The sequence below is a fragment of the Phyllobates terribilis genome, unplaced genomic scaffold (genome assembly GCF_046119375.1).
Source record: "Phyllobates terribilis strain yellow unplaced genomic scaffold, ASM4611937v1 Scaffold_3__8_contigs__length_932513732, whole genome shotgun sequence".
NCBI classification, from domain to species: domain Eukaryota; kingdom Metazoa; phylum Chordata; class Amphibia; order Anura; family Dendrobatidae; genus Phyllobates; species Phyllobates terribilis.
In genome coordinates, this window is record NW_027362763.1 from 249,863,250 (window position 1) to 249,884,252 (window position 21,003).

Sequence of the window (21,003 nt, forward strand, 5' to 3'; positions counted from 1 at the left end):
AGAGCACTTCATGCTTCCCTCTGCTGACAAGCTTTTTGGAGATGGAAATTTCATTCTCCAGCCGGACTTTGCCCCTGTCCACACTACCAAAAGTACCAATACCTGGTTTAAAACCAACAGTATCACTGTGCTTGATTGGCCGGCAAACTCGCCTGACCTTAACCCCATAAAGAATCTATGGGGTATTGTCAAGAGGAAGATGAGAGACACCAGACCCAACAATGCAGACGAGCTGAAGGCTGCTATCAAATCAACGTGGGCTTCCATAACACTTCAGCAGTGCCACAGGCTGATCGCCTCCATACCACGCCACATTGATGCAGTAATTGATGCAAAAGGAGCCTTGACCAAATATTGAGTGCATTTACTGAACATACATTTCAGTAGGCCAACATTTCAGATTTTAAAAACATTTTTCAAGCTCTTGTTATAAAGTATTCTAATTTATTGAGATAATGACTTTTTGTGTTTTCATTAGCTGTAAGCCATAATCATCAACATTAACAGAAATAAACACTTGAAATAGATCACTCTGTTTGCAATGACTCTATATAATATATGAGTTTCAAGTTTTGTATTGAAGAACTGAAATAAATTTACTTTTTGATGATATTCTAATTTAGTGAGATGCACCTGTATTTACCAGAATAGGGACATATATACCAAGAAGGAGCCCTGGACATTACTAAATAATGGAGGAGGCGGGCAAAACTCGTTTGTCCTTACAGGATTTACAGTGACGAGCAAAAGAGTAACAATGTTTTGAACTTTTGACTTTTCTGCTCCATACCTCATCATCCGCCACTGCTTCAAACCTGAGACTATCATCATTTTATAGACAATCTTCTTGACTATCTCATACATAAATTTGCCTTGCAACTATTTAGCATATGATTAGTTATGTAGATTCTTGTCATGTCACTGCATTGTTATTGTTTTGTTCCTGGTGGTGGAAAAATCTTTTTCTTTCTGTATACTGCAAAATACAACCTGTTCTCACATTTCCTAATAGCTCAGTGTGTTACTAGGTTGATTCCCAAGCAAAAGGTAACTTGTTCGAATCGAGGAGCAGCCATGAAGAGAAACAGCATCATCCAGCTCATCGATAGTAGTCTTTCAGCCAAAAAAAAATCCAAACTGCATCATGGGAGTGCCATGACAGTTTGAAAAATATGAAATGAAGTCCATCCATTCATTGAAAAGCCAAGAGATGGACGTCCAGGCAAAATGTCTGAATCAACAAGTCAGCTCTTCACAAGGTGTATCAGTTCTGGTGCGACAAACACAGCAGAGGAGGTGGCTTGTATGATTCATAATAGTGAGATCTCAGACATTAATGCAAGCACCCTGCAACGCACGTTGCATAGGTCTGGAATGGTGGCTTGAAGAAAGGTGAAGAAGCCTCTTTTTCAATTTTGTTATAAGAAGCGTCAGCTCGAGTTTGCAAAGAAGTATGAAAAGTGGACAGTAGAAGAATGGAAATGGTTGATTTGGAACGATGAGACAAAAGTCAAAAGACTAGGCTCTGATGGGTGCAAATGGGTCTGGAAGAAACTAGGGAAAAAGTGGCTTATGGATCGAGAAATTGAAGGAACTTTCAAGTTTGGTGGAGGAAGACTGATGATATGGGGATTTTTCACAGCCAAAGGCGTTGGAAATTTGACCAGGATCGATGGTGGTCTCAATACTGAGCTATGTGTGAGTATTCTACAAGACGAGTTACTTCGTACACTCGAGTACTGTGAGTATAAAACGGGCGGCATAATGTTCCAGCAGGAAAACAACCCAAAGCATATGTCGAGATTGGTGAAGAAATGGTTCAATGACAATGAAGTAGAGGTGGTGGATTTGCACCCACAGACCCCAGACCTAAACACAATCGAACACTTGTGGGTACATTTGAAGAAACAACTGTATACATACCCAAGTGTGTCGATCAGTATGCACCAACTTTGGGAACGTGTACAAGAGACCTGGGATCAGATTTTGTTCTATAAATGTTTTAATCTGATCCAGATCATGCCCAGAAGGATTGTTGTTGTAGTGTTGAAAGCCAAAGGTGGATTTACAAAATATTAACAAAATTAAAATTAAAATTTAGATTTTTAGGAGCAAAACAGTAACAATGCAGTGACATGACAAGAATCAGTATAACTACAGTAATACTATGCTAAATAGTTGCAAGTTAAGTTTATGTATCAGATAGCCAAGATGATTGTCTATAAAATAATGTTAGTCTCACGTTTGATGCAGTAGTGGATGGTGAGATATGGAGCCTGAAATTCAAAAGTTCAAAACATTGTTACCCCTTTGCTCATCGCTGTAGAACGCTACAGAGGCCATACAATCGACCAACATGCGGGGGGGGAGTGTCAAATCCAAATTTTGCACCAGGGCCCATCAGACTCTAGTTACGCCACTGAGTGTTGGTATGTATTAGTAAACGTTTTCTGTTGTCTCTACGACAAGTAGGTTTAGTTTTTTAGCTGACGTTTGCTCTAAATCTTTACCTTTCTTTACTTGTTAAATGTTTCATGTCACATCTGATAATTCTACTTTACCTGTTCCCTTGAGCAAAATAATATTCCAGACTTGTTTTCTGTCCATACTTCTGTTGTGTGTTAATGCCTTTAGCAGTAAATGTGTATTAGGCTAAGTTCAAACACAGAGGAAAATATACCAAGTGGAACTAGCCTGAAAATCTGCCAAGAATCCTCAACAAATCCACATGTTACACAGAATTTTTGGCTATCATCTCAATCTTGTGCTAAAATTCAGCAACAGAATACTGGTTAAAAGGAGTTTCTGGCACATAACTTGACTCCTATTGAAAGCATGCAGTGCAAAGTAAAAATCCTCAATATATAGTCATTCAATCTTTTCAGTAGCTTCCCATATAAACACTCATGATTTGCTAAATCACAATACGTACATACAGTAGCTCATATCCTATAGTTATAACCAGTAGTCCAACTTAAGCGTACTGGCCAGGCATGCTTATTTCTACCACCAACAGTTATAGAAAGGTAAAGAAAGGGCAAAGAATGCAAAATGTGAGAAGCTCAACTGTGAGGGAACACCATATGAAATGCACGAGAGGGAACAAATTTGCTCTTTTGCAGCCAGAGGAACATAGGGTAAGGAGAGTAGTCTGATATATGGAAGATAATGTAGTAGTCTGCTACCCACAAGTGAAGGAGAACATAGACAGCAACTGCGTGATAAAATAGGATAATTATACATGTTTAGGATATAGTTTTAGTGTTGTACTGTTACGTGCATAATAACCCCTCAACCTTTTTTTAGGTTTTTCCTCCAAGAGCTGGAATATCCCTTTAATGCCATGTAAAGATGAATTTTCTGGAAATGAACTGATTTTTTTATATTGAGGATGTATATGTGAATACATGGATTATATTCATATTTTGCATTGCACTGGATGAAATCCCCAGCACAAATCATTACCAATTCTGCATGATAATAGTGGAAGGTTACTGAGAAACTGGAAATCAGCAATAATATCAGGGTTTTGAAAAGCCAATGTTCCTGTATTCTACTATAACTTGTTTCAGCTTTTAAGGCACAAAACCACTTTCCTTGCTATCTTTTCCCATCTTGTTTTTAGGTATTTCACTCTTCTATATATATGCATTCACACTAATGTATCCTTGCCAACTAAACTCTTTCAATTTGTGTAATATCACTTTTAGCAATACTTCGTACGATTTTAAATAATTCCCTTGGTTTTCTTTTCTGTGTTTGCTTATTGTTTATAAGAAAGTAATGCAAATATCGCATTTTATACTGTACATCTAATAGTAAAATTTTTTTGAAAATATATTTTTCAGTTCTCGAGACAAGGTTTACAGCAGACTCCACAACAGCAGCAAACTGCAGCCTTAGTCAGGCAACTACAAAAGCAGCTTTCAAGTGAGTACAAGGATATATTATGTTTATTCCAGATAGTGATAGTGAATTTATCATGTTACCCATTCTATTTAAAACCCCAATATATTATATTATAGTGTAAAATAAAAATGTTTTTAAAAATATAAAAAAAATATAAAAGTTTAAATCACCACCCTTTCGTCCCATTCAAAATAAAATAATAAAAAAAAATTTGCACTTACACATATTTGGTATCGCCACGTTCAGAATCGCCCGATCTATCAATATAAAAAAAGAATTAATCTGATCGGTAAACGGCGTAACGAGAAAAAAATTCTAAAGGCCAGAATTACGTTTTTTTGGTCATCGCAACATTGCAATAAAATGTAATAACGGGAGATCAAAACATCATATCTACCCCAAAATGGTAGTAATAAAAACCTCAGCTTGGTGAGCAAAAAATATGCCCTCGCTTGGCTCCAGATCCCGAAAAATGGAGAAGCAACGGGTCTCGGAAAATGGCGACTTTTTTTTTTACAAACTTTGGATTTTTTTTTCACCACTTAAATAAAAAAGAACCTATGTAAGTTTATATACGAACTCCGGATAACCTGGAGAATCATAGTGGCAGGTCAGTTTTATTATTTAGTGGACATAGTAAAAAAAAAAAAAAACAATTGTGGAATGGTTTGCAATTTCACTGCACTTGGATTTTTTTTCCCGTTTTCCAGTGCACAATATGGTAAAACCAATGGTGTCATTCAAAAGTACAACTCGTCCCACAAAAACAAGCCCTCACATGGCTATATTGACAGAAAAGTAAGAGTCATTGCTCTGGGAAGAAGGGGAGCAAAAAACGAAAATGCAAAAAACGAAAAATCCAGGGTGATGAAGGGGTTAAAGTGCATATTTCAATAGAAATGGAGAATCTAAGTATAGACATTTCGGCAGGCAGATGAGAGGGTATCAAAGCTTGCAATGTCCTGGGGTCCTCCTCTTTATTAACCCCTTTACAACCCAAGGTGGTTTGCATGTTAATGACCTGGCCAATTTTTACAATTATGACCACTGTTACTCTAATTACTCTGGAATGCTACAACGGATTCCCCTGATTCTGAGATTGTTTTTTCGTGACATATTGTACTTCATGATTGTGGTAAAATTTCTTCGATATCACTTGTGTTTATTTGTGAAAAAAACAGAAATTTGCCAAAAAATTTTAAAATTTTGCAATTTTCAAAATTTGAATTTTTATGCCCTTAAATCAGAGAGATATGTCACACAAAATAGTTAATACATAACATTTCCCACATGTCTACTTTACATAAGCACAATTTTGGAACCAACATTTTTTTTATTAGGGAGCTATAAGGGTTAAAAGTTAGAATCATAGAATCATAGAATGGTAGAGTTGGAAGGGACCTCCTGGGTCATCTGGTCCAACCCCCTGCTCAAAGCAGGATTCACTAGATCATCTCAGACAGATGTCTGTCCAGCCTCTGTTTGAAGACGTCCATTGAAGGGGAACTCACCACCTCTCGTGGCAGCCTGTTCCACTCATTAATCACCCTAACTGTCAAAAAGTTTTTTCTAATATCTAATCTGTGTCTCCTCCCATTTAGTTTCATCCCATTGCTTCTAGTCTTTCCTTGTTCAAATGAGAATAAAGATGATCCTTCTACAATGTGACAGCCATTGACATATTTGTAGACAGCTATTAAGTCTCCTCTCAGTCTTCTTTTTTGCAAGCTAAACATTCCCAAATCCTGCAACCGTTTCTCATAGGACATGGTTTGCAGACCAGTCACCATTCTGGTCGCTCTTCTCTGAACTTGCTCCAGTTTGTCTATGTCTTTTTTAAAATGTGGTGCCCAAAACTGTACACAGTATTCCAGATGAGGTCTGACCAAAGAGGAGTAAAGACCGATAATGACTTCACGTGATCTAGACTGTATGCTTCTGTTAATACATCCCAGAATTGTATTTGCCTTTTTTGCTGCTGCATCACACTGTTGACTCATGTTCAGTCTATGATCTATTAGTATACCTAAGTCTTTTTCACATGTACTGTTGCTTAGCTCTATTCCTCCCATTCTGTATATGCTTTTTTCATTTTTATTGCCCAGATGTAGTACTTTGCATTTTTCCCTGTTAAAAACCATTCTGTTGGTTGCTGCCCACTGCTCCAGTTTATTTAGGTCTTTTTGAATCCTCTCTCTCTCTTCTCTAGTATTAGCTATCCCTCCTAGCTTTGTGTCATCAGCAAATTTAATCAGTTTACCCTCAATTCCTTCATCTAAATCATTGATAAAGATGTTGAACAATACAGGTCCCAGGACGGAGCCCTGTGGTACCCCACTTGAGACATTCATCCAGCTGGATGTGAAGCCATTTACAACCACCCTTTGAGTCCGATCACTAAGCCAGTTATGAATCCACCTAACAGTTGCCTGGTCCATTGCATACTTGGTCATTTTTTCAATAAGGATGGTGTGAGATACTTTGTCAAATGCTTTGCTGAAGTCAAGATATACTATATCTACAGCATTTCCCTGATCCACCCAGTCAGTGATTCTGTCATAGAAGGAAATTAAGTTAGTCTGACATGACTTGTTAGTTACAAACCCATGCTGACTCTGGTTAATCACTTCATTCTTATCCATGTACTTACATACATGTTGTTTAATAATTTGTTCAAAGATCTTTCCTGGTATAGAAGTCAGACTCACCGGCCTATAGTTCCCTGGGTCCACCTTCTTCCCCTTTTTGAAGATAGGAACAACATTTGCTCTTCTCCAGTCTTCTGGGACTTCTCCTGTTCTCCAAGAATTTTCAAAGATTATGGAGAGTGGTTCTAAAATTTCTTCTACGATCTCCTTCAGTACTCTGGGGTGTAATTCATCTGGACCTGGAGACTTGAACTCATTTATGTTAGCTAAATATTCCCTCACAATCTTTCTGTTTACAGATAACTTGGATTCCTCTATTCCTTTAAAAGGACAGTGAAGATCAGTTGATGTTACATTTTCTTTCTGAGAGAAAACAGATGCAAAATAGGAATTAAAAAGTTCGGCCTTCTCAACATCCTCTCTTACCATTTCTCCATTTTCATCCTGTAAAAATCCTATAGCATCTTTGACTTTTCTTTTACTTTTGACATACCCCCAAAATCCTTTTTTATTGCTTTTGACATCTCTTGCAAGCCTTAATTCATTGTCAGCTTTAGCTAACCTGATACGTGCCCTACAGGATCTGCAGACTGCATTATAATCTTCTTTAGATATGCCTCCCTCTTTCCATTTAATAAACATTTCTTTCTTTCTTTTTAGCATGTGTTTAAGTTCTGTGTTCATCCATCCTGGTTTCCTTAAATGCTTCCCATTCTTCCTACTTTTCGGGATTGTTAACGATTGTGCTTTGAGAATTTCATTTTTAAAAATTTCCCATCCTTCCTGGACATTTTTGTCCTTAAGGACATCCAGCCATTGGATCCCTCCTATTCTCTTTCTGAGTCTCTTAAAATCTGCCTTTCTAAAATCTAACCTTGAAGTTTGAGTCTTCACATGTCTTCCTCCTCTAGTTATCCAAAATTCTATAATAGCATGATCGCTGCCTCCTAGGGTCCCAGCCACCTTTACCTCCTCAACCATTTCCTCCCTGTTTATAAGGATTAGATCCAAAGTAGCAGATCCCCTTGTTTTCTCCCCTACCTTTTGGAAGATAAAGTTGTCAGCAAGAGAGGATAAGAATTTGCTTGACCTGTTAGTTTTACTTGAGAGAGATTCCCAACAAATGTCTGGATAGTTGAAATCTCCCATGACCACTACGTCATATTTTTTGGAGAACTTGGTCATTTGATACATAAAGAGTTCATCCATATCTTCAGCTTGCCCAGGTGGCCTGTAGTAAATGCCTACAATGGTGTCCTTTCCGTTGTTCTCTCCTTGTATTCTTACCCAAACAGTTTCCACAGAACTCCCAGTCTCTGAAGCTTCAATCTCTGTGCAGATATACACTTTTCTAACATACAATGCAACACCTCCTCCTCGTTTATCAAGTCTGTTTCTTGCAAATAAGTTGTATCCTTTTAGCCTTTTATTCCAATCATGTGTATCGTCCCACCAAGTTTCAGTGATTCCAATGACATCATATTCCTTTTCCTGCATTAGTAGTTCCAATTCTCCTTGTTTGTTGCCCATGCTTTGTGCATTTGTATAAAAACATTTTAGTTTGTGATTGGTTTCTCTTCCTCCCATATTTTTATTATTTAAATTGTTTTGTCTTTGTTCTTTCATTCCACTTCCAGTAGCAGAGATCTCAATAGTATTTGTCAGCTGTATGGCTTTTTCTGGCCTTTTGCTTCCCTTCCCACATTGTTCTAGTTTAAAGCTTTTCTGATGAGTGTAGCAAGGCGACTTCCAAATACATGTTTTCCAGTCTTCGTAAGGTGCACCCCATCTCTAGCAAGTAGTCCATCGTATAGGTAATTCATTCCGTGATCCAGAAATCCAAATCCTTGTTGACGGCACCATCGACGTAGCCAGTTGTTCACCTGTAGAATCTTATTCCACCTCATTGTTCCATGGCCATCCACTGGGAGGATGGATGAGAAGACCACCTGCGCTCCCAATTCTTTCACTTTCTTGCCTAAGTCTTCAAAGTCTTAGGCACTGCGCATGACCAAAGTATCTTCTTGTTATCTGGTGACCCGGATGTTGTCATGATGACATCGGGTCAAAATGGCAACATCCAGGAAGCCGCGGCAGACAGCGTTGGACGCCGGCAGGAGAGGTAAGCATCGTGATCACCTGCCCTTGCCACCGCAATGCTGCAATCGACTTCAATCGCAGCATTGCGGGGGTTAATGTGCCGGGAGCGGTGCGGGACCGCTACCAGTACATAGCACCAGGTGTCAGCTGTGACAATCAGCTGACACCCAGCGGCGATCGCGTCCGCACAGCCCGTGTGCGGGCGTGATCGCCATGATGTACTAATACGTATCTGGCTATTAAGTCCCAGGGCGCAGATTGTTAGAACCTTGCTGTTAGGTTTTTTTTCCTTTGCTGGTCACATGACCTTGTTGGCCTATTTAGTCCTGCTCCGCCCTTCTGGCTTTGCTGGACTTCATTGTATATCTACTTTCTAGCTAGCCTGTGCTCTGTATCTAACTCTGTTAGTTTGCTTGGTCTACGGACCTCTATGTTCTATCTATTTTGTTTGTTCGTCTGTCTGCTACTATTTCTGTTAGGAGGTGTCCCATATTCCTCCCAGTCCTTAGTACTTGTAGGGATTCCCTCCCCACATCTACAGGTCTTCGTACAGACTAGATTAGGACTTTAGCAGGTCTGATCGCAGGATCAGGTTCCCTGTTACATCGTAGGGATTCAGCTGAGTCTCATAGTAGGGACAGATCTCCTCTCTTTCCTTAGCTTTGGTAGCAGAACATAACAGTAAGTCCAGCCAGCAAATTCTCTAAGGAAAGATTTTTCTGTTCCATCATGGTGTCGGTTCAGGATTTGGCTCATCGCCTGCAGGGACTCTCTCTGGAGGTGGCCGAGCTCCGTCAGCACGTGAGTAACTGTCCTGGAGCACATTTCTTGGAGCCTAAGGTATGTTTGCCGGATTTGTTTTTTGGTGAACACCGAGAATTTTTTTCATTTAAAAATGCTTGCTTATTGTATTTTCGTTTGAGACCTAAGTCCTCTGGGGATGAATCCCAGCGCGTAGGGTTCATAATGTCACTTTTGCGCAAAGAGCCTCAGGAGTGGGCCTTTTCTTTGCAACCTAGTGATTCATGCTTCAGATCAGTGGATAGTTTTTTTTCTGCTTTGGGACTATTATATGATGATCCTGACCGTGTCGCATCAGCTGAGACTGAGTTGAGACGTCTAAAACAAGGATCGGGTAATGTGGAAAAATATTGTACACATTTTCGTCGTTGGTCCACTCAAACAGGGTGGAACGATTCTGCTCTGAAAAGTCTATTTCTTGCTGGGCTCAGTGAAAGGGTTAAAGACCTGCTAATTGCTTATCCTACACCTGAAGATTTGCAACAGGCTATGCAATTAGCTATACGGGTGGATAGAAGACTGCGTGCTAGGGTTAATGAGAGCAAATCCTCTGCTATGTCAGTTTCTGGTTATGATAATGTGTGTACTAACAGTGGTGAACCGATGGAGATTGGATCGGTGGCACCTCGCTCTCAAGAAAAAGACCGTCGTTTTTCGCAAGGCTTGTGTTTCTACTGCGGAAAATCTGGTCATTTGATTAAAGGCTGTGAGCTTCGTATGAAGAAAGAAAAAAAAATGGTCAGTCACGCCCGTATTGCCTGTTTAAATTCCAAAGGTATATTTTTAGCTGCTTCCACGATTGCTCAGGAAAAATTAATGGAATTTCGGGTGTTTGTTGATTGCGGGTCTACACTGAATGTAATTGATGGGGGATTCGTGGAAAAACTCAATTTAAAACCTGAACCTTTGTCATCCCCCATTGCTGTGGTTTCTGTGGATGGCTCCCATTTGAAGAATATTACTCTCAAGGTCAGTGAATTTCCTCTCACTATTAATGGTGTTCACCATGAGAAATTGGATTTGGTAGTGTTGAATAACTTGCCTTCTCCAGTAATATTGGGTTTGCCCTGGTTAAAATTTCACAATCCTGTACTGGATTGGTCTACCAGTGAAATTAAATCCTGGAGCCATAAATGTTATGACAAGTGTTGTAACGGGCGTATTGCAGCTTTGGATAGGGGAGAATTGCCTGTTCCTATTCAGGATTTTTGGAGAGTTTTTTCTGAGAAGGAATCGCAGGTTTTGCCTCCCCATAGAGACTATGATTGTTCTATTGAATTTGTCCCTGGAGCGACTCTTCCTAAAAGTCGTTTATTTAACCTTACTATTCCTGAGAGGAAGGCTTTGGAGGAATACATACAGACAAGCTTGGCCGCCGGTCACATTAGGCCCTCTAAGTCTCCTGTGGCGGTTGGATTTTTTTTTGTAAAAAAAAAGGACGGCGGTTTACGTCCTTGTCTGGATTTTCGTGAGATTAACAAAATTACGGTACGCAATCCTTACCCACTGCCATTGATTCCTGATCTGTTTAACCAGTTATTGGGGGCCAAGTGGTTCTCTAAAATTGACCTTAAGGGGGCATACAATCTGTTGCGCATGAAGGAGGGTGATGAATGGAAGACTGCTTTTAACACTCCTGTGGGTCATTTTGAGAATCTGGTTATGCCTTTTGGTCTCACTAATGCTCCTGCATTTTTTCAGAATCTGATTAATGACATCCTTAGACCTTTGATCGGTAAAAATGTGGTTGTGTATTTGGATGACATTTTGATTTATTCGCCAGATCTGGAGTCTCATTGGCGGAGCGTGCGTGAGGTATTACAGTTATTAATGGACAATTCGCTTTTTGCTAAGCTGGAGAAATGTGAGTTCGCTGTACAGAGAATTAGTTTTTTGGGCTACATTATCTCCAGCAAAGGTTTTGAGATGGATCCGGTTAAGGTTCAGGCTGTGCAGGAATGGCCTAGGCCTATTGGTTTGAAATCGATACAGAGGTTTTTGGGTTTCGCCAATTACTATAGAAAGTTCATAAAAAATTTTTCTAGTATTGTCAAACCTCTGACTGATCTCACCAGGAAAGGTGCTGATGCGGTTCAGTGGTCTTCTGAGGCCATTGAAGCTTTTGTGTATCTCAAGGAGAGGTTCACCTCTGCTCCCATCCTTATGCAGCCTGATGTTACTAGGCCGTTTTTGGTTGAGGTTGATGCTTCCTCTGTGGGGGTTGGCGCAGTATTGTCTCAGGATAACGGGGATGGATTACATCCCTGTGCCTTTTTTTCAAAAAAATTTTCGGAGACTGAATTGAATTACGATATTGGTAATCGGGAATTATTGGCTATTAAACTCGCATTTGAACACTGGCGCCACTTCTTGGAAGGTGCGGAATTTCCCGTTCAGGTTCTTACGGATCATAAAAATCTGATATATCTTGATGCTGCTAAGCGCCTGAATGCCCGTCAGGCTAGGTGGGCACTGTTTTTCTCGCGGTTTAATTTCTCCGTTACTTACATCCCTGGTACTAAGAATGTAAAGGCGGATGCCTTGTCTCGCAGTTTTTCTCCCATAGTCGGTGCTGAGAAAGAGGAAAACATTTTACAAGAAGGTGTTGTGATAGCTGCTTTAGACTCCGTTTTGGAAGATGAGATTCTTAAAGCTCAGGAGAATGCCCCATCTAACACTCCTCATGGGAGGTTGTTTGTGCCTGAGACCTTTAGGAGAGATTTGTTTGTTGAGTGTCACGAATCTCGGTTGGCAGGTCATCCCGGAATCTCTGAGACCAAGAGACTGGTGGGTCGCAGTTTTTGGTGGCCTGGATGGCAGAAGGAAGTCATTAAGTGGGTGCGCCAATGTACTATATGTGCTAGATCTAAGTCCTCACATACTCCTGCTGCGGGGTTGCTTTGTCCTTTGGAGGTCCCCAGTGCTCCTTGGACACATTTGGCTATGGACTTTATAACTGACCTTCCCCCCTCTGAGGGTTTTACTGTCATCTGGGTGGTCGTGGACCGCTTTAGCAAGATGTGTCACTTGGTTCCCTTCGTCAAACTGCCCTGCGCTAAAACTCTCGCTAAGGCCTTTGTCAAGGAAATTGTCAGACTTCATGGCGTTCCTACTGACATTGTTTCTGATAGGGGTCCTCAGTTCGTGGCTCGTTTTTGGCGTGCCTTTTGTGACAGGTTGGGAATTCATTTGTCGTTTTCGTCCGGATATCATCCTGAATCTAATGGCCAGACTGAAAGGAAAAACCAGGATGTTGAGCAGTTCTTGCGTTGTTTTGTGGCAGACAATCAGGAGGGGTGGTCTGAGTTTCTGCCACTTGCCGAATTTGCTCTGAACAATCATACATCTTCTTCTGCTGGTTGTTCGCCTTTTTTTTGTTGTTCTGGGAGACATCCGTCGTTTGGGTCGTTCTCCAAGTTGGGATCTGCCGTGCCTGAGGAGGAGAATTTTTCCGGTGATTTGGAAAGAGTTTGGACGGATGTGCGTGGTAATCTTCAGGAGGCCAACAGAAAATCTAAAGACTACTTTGATAGGAAACGACAGGAGGTTTTGTTCGCTGTTGGTGACATGGTTTGGTTGTCCTCTAGGAATCTGCGGTTGAGGATTCCTTCTAAGAAATTGGGTCCCAAGTTTGTAGGGCCCTTTAAGGTGCTTCAGGTTGTCAACCAATCTGCTGTTAGGTTGGAGGTTCCTACCTCCTGGAGAATTAATCCGGTCTTTCATGTCTCTCTGTTAAAAAAAGCTGTTGTGTCGGATGGTGACGCCTCTGCCTCTGTTCCTCCGGTGGTGGAGGACGGGGAATATGAAATTTCTCGCATCCTTGACTCTAGACGGTATAGAGGTAGTTTGCAGTATCTTGTGGCCTGGAAAGGTTTCGGACCCGAGGATAACTCTTGGGTGAGGTCAGATGATGTTTCCGCGTCCAGACTTATCAGAGCGTTTCACAGGAGATTTCCTGATAAGCCTGGTCCTAGGGGATCCGGAGGATCCTCTTAGAAGGGGGGGTACTGTTAGAACCTTGCTGTTAGGTTTTTTTTCCTTTGCTGGTCACATGACCTTGTTGGCCTATTTAGTCCTGCTCCGCCCTTCTGGCTTTGCTGGACTTCATTGTATATCTACTTTCTAGCTAGCCTGTGCTCTGTATCTAACTCTGTTAGTTTGCTTGGTCTACGGACCTCTATGTTCTATCTATTTTGTTTGTTCGTCTGTCTGCTACTATTTCTGTTAGGAGGTGTCCCATATTCCTCCCAGTCCTTAGTACTTGTAGGGATTCCCTCCCCACATCTACAGGTCTTCGTACAGACTAGATTAGGACTTTAGCAGGTCTGATCGCAGGATCAGGTTCCCTGTTACATCGTAGGGATTCAGCTGAGTCTCATAGTAGGGACAGATCTCCTCTCTTTCCTTAGCTTTGGTAGCAGAACATAACACAGATACGTATTAGTACGTCTTGGACTTTAAAGGGGTTAATCAACTCAATGCTTTGACTCAAAAACTGCATCAAAAATTGTATTGGAGGTATTAAAAAACAGCTGCCAAGTTTTCCCAGGTGAAGCTGCTTAAAGAAAACACAGGCTGTCTTTTTCTTGAAACAGTTAAAAAAGTGACATAAGACAGGACATGTGCACAGCAATGTTGTTTTGACATTGCTGTGCATTATATTCATTTTATGGAGGTATTTTGTGGCATTTTTCAGGCAGATTCCGTGAGAATATGCCTGAAAAGGAAGCTGAGTGTACATATCCTAAGGCTGGTTTCAATGCCTAGGCTTCCTGATGTTTTATTGAAACTGTCCTTAGCCCCTCTCAGTGTTATTGGATAGTAGTCTTTGTTCTTCGTTGGGCCATTCCAAAACGTTGATGTTCATTTTCATAAGCTAAATATTTATTTTGCGTTGTATCTATGTTGTAAGGTGACATTTTTCTTCTTTAGTTGTTTTGGATAGCCCTTTCTGCCAAAATATTTGGGCAGCATTGCTCCCAATACTAGTAAAGTTTTTGATATTTGATATTACGAGAAGTTTTTTGTGTGAGTGTAGGAAAGAGATGTTACATTTTCCATTTTCTCTTTAACTCCTCTATGGCTCATCTGTAAACAAGTAGAAATAGACTCTTGGACTGAACTTCACTTTTGTCTGTAAGCGTTATGGAAATGTTTATTTCTCATAAATATGTAGTTAATTCATACATTTCACAGTTCAGCTTTGTTTCACGTTTTTGCAATTGTAGAGAATATTAAGTGTCCTTTTTAAAACTAGGACACGCGGCTTGTCTTGAGATTCCTGATTTTGTGTGTTTTGGCAAAAACGGAGAGTTCATGGAAACTTTCCATTGGGTTAAGGTTTCTGTTACAGTACATCCAAAAAAATGTGAATGAACTAAGGTCTGTCTATTTACTGAAAAAAAACAAATGAAAATATGTCTGTTAGAGCATATGTGGAGATTCCTGACTTGAAAAAGCCTTCATTTATCATTCTTACTTCTATGCTTTGTCAAAGTCTGATCAGATAACTGTTATCTAGATCATAACACCTGACGGTTCCCAAATTCTTACATTTCAGATTGTTCATGGGGATAAATAGCTGGCAATATCGGAACAACTTAAAGAGTGTTGGTGTAAAGCAAAATGATGCGAAAATATAGTTACTAAATATTAGTTCAGTGAATAAACCTAATGTATATACATGATTTCACCGATTTCATTGGTTCGTCCAACATTTGCAAAAACACAGATTTTCTTTCTCCAATGAGCTAAATAAAATGTAGAAATTTTTCAATAGTAGTATTTATTATTAAATGGTGAATTTACGACATCCATATATACAGTATATATTTCCCGATCCTACAAGACTCTAAATTTGCAGGTCTGAGAATGGTTAGCAGTCGGGCAATAGAAATTTTGCAGACTGTATTTGTGTTTCTCACTATTTGGATTCAGTTATGTAACAAACCTGTGTGAGTTTGTAAAAAGTGTGTAATTTTGCTTGCACTGCCTCTACATACCCAGGAGCAATTTGCAGACACAGCTTATTCTCCTTGTAAATGTGTTTATTTACCATTTTACAGCTCTTTTATATATGAACAGTTATTTACCGTAATGTCCCAAATTCTGGCTCTCTGTTTGGCCCAAAAAGTCTTCAAAGTTTTCTTAGAAATAAATCTATAAAATATACATTATTTCTATAGTTTAATTTATTTTATGTACAATACAGCTGTTGCATGAATACTTTGTTTACAGTGATGTATAATTTGCTACATTTGCACATTATAACCACATTTATGACTAGTGGTAGATGCCTAGTGACCAGGCCAACTTTCACACTTCTCTTTTAGCTTAGTTGGACAAATAAATTATGTTTTTATTTTTATTATACCAGATGGTTATTATTTTGTGCTGAGATTTCTTCTTCTATTTTGAGTCATATAAATATAAAAACGTCACATAAAATAATAATAAACCATAACTTGATTATAAAAAAATGCCAATTCCTTCAGAAAAAAAGATCCCTTTTATTAATCTAACAAACCCCTAGCTCTATACACTTTACCATTTTTTTCTTTGCATTCATTTCTCTAGTTGAGCATGTGTCCTCCCAACATAGCCCAGAACTGGGAGTGAAAGATTTCTTGTCTGTGCTTTGAACAGAACATAGACTGTCAGTCAAGCACAGCCCTGAATGCAGGGAGCAGAGCTCAGCCAGTAGCTCACAGAGAAGTGTGCTTTGAACAGTGATGTCATGGAGGTGCGGCCTGTGATCCTCTGCAAATTGTGCATAAAGAGAGAGACGAACCCCATAGAAGCAGCACAGGTTCCACAGAGAACAATAATAAACCTATCAGCGGCCAGAGATGATGGTACTAAGCATTCAAGAATGATAAATTACATCATAATAAATGGATCCACTATATCACTCATTGCTCAATAATAGTACACTGAGCCTGTATGGAGCCAGTGCCAGCACTTGTCACAAGACATTTATTAAAAGAGGAAAACTATGTGGATGGAAATGTATCCATCTTGAAACTACCTAGGAGTCTCAAGATGGTGCTTTTTTAGGGGGAGTGGGCTTGCACTAAGGGTGAGAACAAATAGCTCTGATAAAGAAGTCAGAGCACATTGCCTCTTGGGAAATGTTGCCTTGAGGGACAGATGAAGTTCAAAACGTAAATAATAACAGACCATAAGGACGGCTGCTGGGGGCTGAATGGGAGCTAAAAAGATTGGTAAAGGAGGTGCTTTTGGACTTATTACAGGGGCTGCCAGAATGTTTTTTCATGTTTGCTGTGCCCTGATAATCCCTTTAAAGAAACAATGACTAGTTGTGTGCAATAGGTGTTGCTTTGGTTGTAGATTTTCCATACTGTAATACTTTTTGTGATTAATAGACCTATAATTAATTATGACAATCATACTTTTATTATATAATAAGCTCATAGAAAGAGAAATGTACATCAACAACTATGGTAACTGATTTCAGAAAATAGAAAGGAATAAGAAAACAAAAAAACTAAACAAAAGGAAGAATGCAGCTTTTTTTATTTAAAGAATACAAGAATGAAGCCAATAAAACTAATCTAAGTGAAATTGTGTTTTGGTTTGGTGTGTTGCATGCTATTACTACTCACATGACCATTATTGTATATGGGTATGCAGTTTTGGATATGTCATTCTGCAAGAATACTTAATTTATTTTGCTTACCCTTTTTCCTGTGGATTCCTATTCATTCACGCACTACTTGGGGCAGAGGACCTAGGCTTTCCTGGGTAAAGATTCAGTTTGGCACCAACCAGCCCCCTTTTAAGCTTAAAGGGAATCTGTCACCCCCTGGGATGTCTAAAACCTACTAATATGGGCATACAGGTGATAGAAATGTTAAACTAGTCCTACTTGTATGCATTATATTCTCCACTTGCCTGCGCAGAAGATCACTGAATAGTGTTCTGCACAGGCGCTGGTGAGTCACTGTAACTTCCTACCATAGAATGGAGGAAGAGGTACGGTTCATGGAGGGAGTACAGGGTGCAGGTGCGGGATTACGGCACCGCAACTGCACATCACAGGACACTGTGACCCTCAGTGGAGGGGGGTGGCATTATAATGAAGAGAGGAGGCAGGGATTCCATCCGGGGCCTCTACGCCCTAGGCTTTGGAAGGAATCGTTAGAATAAATATATAATATAAGATTTCTGAACAACAAGACCACTAATATGAGACATACAGGTAGGACTAGTTTAACATTTCTATCACCTGTATGCCCATATTAGTAGGTTTTCGATGTAAGGCTTAGACTAGATAAAACAAGCATGATGTGGTCGTAGTGCGGCCTGGACCATAACTTTTTAAATCAACTTTTAAACAGTCATTTGATTTTACAGTAAAACAACTGTTTAAACCACAAAAATGCACCTCAAATACAAGGTATTTAAAAAGTGAAATGATTAAAGGGAGTTTGTTAGCACAAAATGACTGTTAAGTGCAGGCAATCAGTGCATCCTAGGCATTGCCAAGCATTGTGTCCCATCTATTTCTGCCAGTTCTTCCTTGATTGACTGCTGTGGCTTTATGAGAATAAGTGGAGGGTGGAGATTGCTGGAAAAGAAGTAGGCAGAAAAGTGCTAAGAACTGCTTGTCCACACCAAAGGTGCACCATAGTCCTATGGTTGGTTTGAGGAGACATTTTGTACTGACAGACCCACTTTTGAAAAGCAATGCAGGAAAATTTAGAATTCTTAGTCCCTTAGCAATACAGTGTGAATGTGTTCGTATACTTACCAATTAGCATCTTCTCCTAACATCAGCACCACTCTGGTCCTTTTCTGTATTTTGTACCACATTTCAGATTAATGGTATCACTGATATGAATATCTCTAGAATAAGAGAATTCACTGAAAGGGATAAAAAAAAACGTAACTTTTATTCTAAAATATAAAATTAACCCAAACGACATACAACATGTATTTCAATTCCTAGAGTGACCTCAAGAATTGACAAGACAAAAATGAAAACTCTAAGTCTCCTTAATGTGATCTATTGCAGTTACAGATACTAAATGTCTCAGTCTCGATGAGTTTCCTCATTCTATTTACAACTCATCAGGTGGCACAAAAGAAATAAAAAACAAATTGGAGGCAACAACCCTTAAAAACAATTATACATAGTGGATTCCAATTCAGACACAGGACCTCCACTCCACATTCCACGTGGTGAATGCACTGTGCCTTTAAATGACAGAAATATCTAAATCGAGCCGATATATTAGATATGATATCAGCATATTGGGAAGGTGCACTATTAGAAAACAGCCCTTTAGTATATCTACTGATACACTTATCTATACTGTGAGGCAGTGACCAGGATCGTATACGAGGGACGTTATATATCCCCCAGAATGTGTACAGAGACCTATTAAATCCATTGGAGTGCATTGCAGTCACACACACAGCTGCGGCGGCAATGCAGGAATGAAGGTGAGCAATGACCTGAGTCAGACTACCTGGCTAAGGCAGATTAACTAAAACCCGGCAGGGCCTTCATTTCTTGGAGGAGGTCACAGGAGGCAGTGGGGCGGCCTCCTCCCTCCAACCTGGGTTTTCCAGTGGCTCTTGCCACGGGTCCTTTAAAACTCCTTCACTAAGGTTTAGTGTTGTTCTATGTTGCAACCTGCTAGGAGCACAGCAGGATAGCTCAGCAGGATTGAGTGTGGCTGAACCACCGCCTAGGAAGGCTCTGCACCTGTCAGGCTCTGGGCGGCCCGGTGTGGCCGTTGTCCCCGGCAACCGTTGTTTATGGACTCATGTTAACCCGGCTGCGAACCGGAGGACTTTCTGTTTACCCGTAAGTTGCTGAATAAAAGCTGTTTATGTTGGACTTGCTTGGGTCACTGCCTCAGTTACTGCACGGTGTGAACAAAGCTGCCTTACAGCTTGGTGGAGAATGCGGGCAATGTGACTGAGGCATACCCCACCGGCAGCTGCATGACCACAATTCGGCCTGCCACCTTCCAGTTCCACCCCATGGACAAAATGAAGGAGCTGTTTAAGCAGCTGGTACTCACCCAGCAGCAGCAGATGCAGTCTAAGCGGCAACAGCAAGATCAGTACCTGAGTCTCCAACGGCAACAGCAGGAGCAGCACCAGGATCTCCAACGGTAGCAGCAAAAAACAAATGAACTGATGATGCAACAGATTGCTGCCCTGCGGGAGACACCGACGGCATCAGCCCCGGAACGTCGAGACGCCCGGGACAAGGTTCGCTCAGCGTTGAGGAAGATGGGACCGGAGGACGACGTGGAGGCCTTCCTTACCATCTACGAACGCACAGCAGAGTGGGAAAACCTGCAAGCCGACCAGTGGGCGGAAGTGGTGGCACCTTTTTTGGTTGGCGATGCCCAGAAGGCCTGTTTCGACCTCAGTCGGGAGGACGCCCGGGACTACCAGAGGCTCAATGGTGAGATCCTTGCCCGGCTGGGGGTCAATACATACGTGAGGGCTCAGCGTGTGTTTTCGTGGGCCTATGTGGAGACCCGACCTGCCCGGTCTCAGGCTTATGACCTCCTGCAGCTGGTAAAGAGGTAGCTCCAACCTGAGACTTTGTCCCCAGCCCAGATGGTGGAGAGGGTGGTGGTTGACCGGCTGGTGAGGACTCTGCCAGCCGCTATTCAACGTTAGGTGGGGCAAGGGGACCCCGGCCCCTCGACCAGGTGGTCAGTTTGGTCGAGCGCTACTCAGCCACTCAGGAATTCATTCGAGACTCCGCCCCCTCTCGGCTGTCACGCCGATCCCTGCCAACCCAGGAATCGGGAAAGGGGTCGCGTCCCTCTGCTGGGGACAATCAACACCATACCTGTGCTGAAGGGGAACCCCGGAGTGAGAGTGGCAGGAGACCGGTTCCCTCCCAAACTGTCATAAGACCTAACAGTACCACCACCCTTAGGTGCTGGCGGTGTCAGGGGCCGGGACATGTGATTGCTAATTGTTCCCTGACTACGGAACCCATGGACTGCGGATATAGCCGCCGTGTCTCAATGTACACCCAGACCGTCTGCACAGCGAGCCCCGAACCCCGGGACAGTGAACTCCAAATATGTCAGGTACTGGTTAATGGGTACCCCACGGAGGCTCTCCTGGACTCAGGGAGCCTCGTGACTCTGGTACATGGGTCGCTGGTGGCAGGAGACAACCCCAGTGGACGGCCAGTCGGGGTTGTGTGTATCCATGGGGACCTCCGAGAGTACCCAACTGCAGAGGTAGTTTTGTCCACGCCATGTGGAGACATAAAACATGTGGTGGGAGTGGTAAAAACTCTTCCCTATGGGACTGTGTTGGGAAGAGACTTGCCCCTGTTCTGGTCTCTGTGGAAAAATAAAATCCACCCTCCCCCGGTAAAATGTATTACAGACGCTGTACCCGACGAACCTGCCGTAGGAGTGTCCAAACTAGGAACAGAGTGTGAACCCGATAGGTTTCCCTTAGAGGTGCTGGCAGGAGAAGTCGAGGAGACCCCATCGATCCCCGAGCTGGAAATGTCCCGGGGCACGTTTGGGAC

At 41.4% G+C, this 21,003-nt stretch overlaps 1 protein-coding gene across 1 annotated transcript in view; it reads left to right on the forward strand.

Moving 5' to 3' along the window:
* Window positions 1-21,003, forward strand: part of MED12L (mediator complex subunit 12L) — a 981,938-nt gene that overhangs the window by 943,716 nt on the left and 17,219 nt on the right. Inside the window, exon 44 of the mRNA XM_073674721.1 lies at window positions 3,849-3,930. Within this exon, the coding sequence (XP_073530822.1) occupies window positions 3,849-3,930 (82 nt within the window). The remainder of the gene's footprint in view (window positions 1-3,848; window positions 3,931-21,003) is intronic.